The 2,308-nt window shown below is 53.3% G+C and overlaps 1 protein-coding gene across 1 annotated transcript; it reads left to right on the top strand.

The window, feature by feature from the left end:
- On the top strand, positions 1-2,308 carry LOC118673079 (loricrin-like). Its single transcript, XM_036343513.1, has 2 exons — positions 1-131; positions 1,221-2,308. Exon 2 carries the CDS (start codon positions 1,252-1,254, stop codon positions 2,032-2,034), a length of 783 nt encoding a protein of 260 aa, XP_036199406.1. The 5' UTR covers positions 1-131; positions 1,221-1,251; the 3' UTR covers positions 2,035-2,308.

Consider the following 2,308-nt stretch of genomic DNA (forward strand, 5'->3'; position numbering starts at 1 on the left):
CTCTCATGCCCAGGCCCTGTCTCACTCACTGGGGCAGAGCTCAAGCCCAGCATAAAAGGGCCGTGGGGATGGAGCATCTCCATCCACTCCCTCCTGAGGTAGTGACTGACCCTGTGCTGCTTGTGCACCTGGTAAGTGTCCACTGGGAATGGAGCAGGGCCTATCATAGAGGGAGGCCAGACCAGAGCAGGAGGGCCGGCGGGCAGGGCCTTGGGGACTGGAGTTGTGGTTGGCAAGGATGAGAGCCCAGAAAATCTGAAGGAGAAGAGTGAGGGTGCATGGGTGAGAGAGACCAAGGTAACCGGGAAGATTTGTGTGGCTGGTGCTAGAGGTTTAGAGAAACCAAATTGCTTGCAGTTGCTGGGTGTGTTTCTTTGTCTTTAGAGAATAAAAACATTGATCATTAGATTATGCTAGAATGGGTTGTAGAGTGGGAATATAATTTTGGAGCTACAGCCATAACCAGTTGTAGAAACAATGTGCTCAGGACATTGGTACTTAACAGAAAGAACCAGTGTGGATCGGTCTAGACTCCAGGAAGATCCATGATGGGAGAAGGGGAAACAATGAGCTGTGAAGCCCTGTGACAGGCCTGGGGAGCAGGCCTGGGGAGGAGGACTATAAAGGACAGAGTGTGAGGTTGAGAATCAGGGAACCTGGGAACAGAACTGTGACATGCTAGTGAAAGGCATTGAGCCAGTGAATTCACTTATAAATGAAGTTTCTTCATTTATAAATTGAATTGATTGAGAACAACTGACTCCAAGGCACGTTGCAGTTACAGTTTTCTCAATTTGCCTTCTGCAAAAGCAAACCATATCAGAAATCCTTTCCAGAGCGAATGAGTTTGATTTTTTCTCCAAGAAGCTTTAGCTCTAAAATGATCCTACATTGGACATTTTCAAGATTCTTGATGACATGGTAGAATGAATGCTGTCCTGAAGCAAATTTATTGCCTGGTCTTCTCTCCAACACTTAGGAAATATTAACAGGCATCAACTTCCCTTATGTATTTGGAGATGATTTTGTATGCCAACCATCCAAATGAGGTTTGAGACTCATGATAAACTAATAACCCTGATAAAAATGTCAGAGATGGTTTTCCTATGTCTGGTCTCACAACTTCCAAAGTCAAAGAGCTAGAACATCAGTTAAAAGGACAAGAAGGAGCAGGGGTGGAATCTGGTGTGGGACTGACTTGCTGTCTGACTCTCTCTCAGCTCCTGAACGCCCACCTGACTGCCCGCCCAGATGTCCTGCCAGCAGAGCCAGCAGTGTGTCCCCAAGTGCCCTCCCAAGTGCTGCACCCCAAAGTGTCCCCCCAAGTGCCCCCCAGTCTCTTCCTGCTGCAGTGTCAGCTCTGGGGGCTGCTGTGGCTCTGGGGGTGGTGGCTGCTGTAGCTCTGGGGGTGGTGGCTGCTGCAGCTCTGGGGGTGGTGGCTGCTGCCTGAGCCACCACAAGCCCCGCAGGTCTCGCCTCTTCAGACACAGACGCTCTGACTGCTGCAGCTCAGGGGGCTCCAGCTGCTGCAGAGGGGGCTCTGGAGGGGGCTCCAGCTGCTGCGGAGGGAGCAGTGGTCAGTCCTCAGGAGGCTGCTGTGGAGGGGGCTCCAGCTATGGAGGGAGCAGTAGTCAGTCCTCTGGAGGCTGCTGTGGAGGGGGCTCCAGCTATGGAGGGGGCTATGGTCAGTCCTCTGGAGGCTGCTGCGGAGGGGGCTCCAGCTATGGAGGGAGCAGTAGTCAGTCCTCTGGAGGCTGCTGTGGAGGGGGCTCCAGCTATGGAGGGGGCTATGGTCAGTCCTCTGGAGGCTGCTGCGGAGGGGGCTCCAGCTATGGAGGGGGCTATGGTCAGTCCTCTGGAGGCTGCTGTGGAGGGGGCTCCAGCTATGGAGGGGGCTATGGTCAGTCCTCCGGAGGCTGCTGTGGAGGGGGCTCCAGCTATGGAGGGGGCTATGGTCAGTCCTCTGGAGGCTGCTGTGGAGGGGGCTCCAGCTATGGAGGGGGCTGTGGCCAGTCCTCTGGAGGCTGCTGCTAAAGTGGACCCTGAGCCAAGAAGAGCAGCATCAGAGGCACTAAAGGGGCAAGACCATCTTCCTTGGGCCTGCCTGTGTTGCTGAGACATTTTAGTGAAGATTTCAAGTTCTGTTCTGGAAGATTCTTCTGACTGGGAATCCAGAAATCTGTGTCCTCTTCGAACATCTCATCTCCCGACCTCTGATCCCACCTTTGCAGCTTGCCCTGGGAACCCCAGATTATTTCTTTGGCTGGCCCCTTCTTGAAGGGAAACAATAAAACAGTCTGCTCCCCAA

Source organism: Myotis myotis, unplaced genomic scaffold (assembly GCF_014108235.1).
Source record: "Myotis myotis isolate mMyoMyo1 unplaced genomic scaffold, mMyoMyo1.p scaffold_m19_p_18, whole genome shotgun sequence".
In the NCBI taxonomy this organism is placed as follows: Eukaryota; Metazoa; Chordata; class Mammalia; order Chiroptera; family Vespertilionidae; genus Myotis; species Myotis myotis.

Excerpts from the sequence above, each read along its gene's own strand:
- LOC118673079 (XM_036343513.1), top strand. The coding sequence starts at position 1,252 with ATGTCCTGCCAGCAGAGCCAGCAGTGTGTCCCCAAGTGCCCTCCCAAG.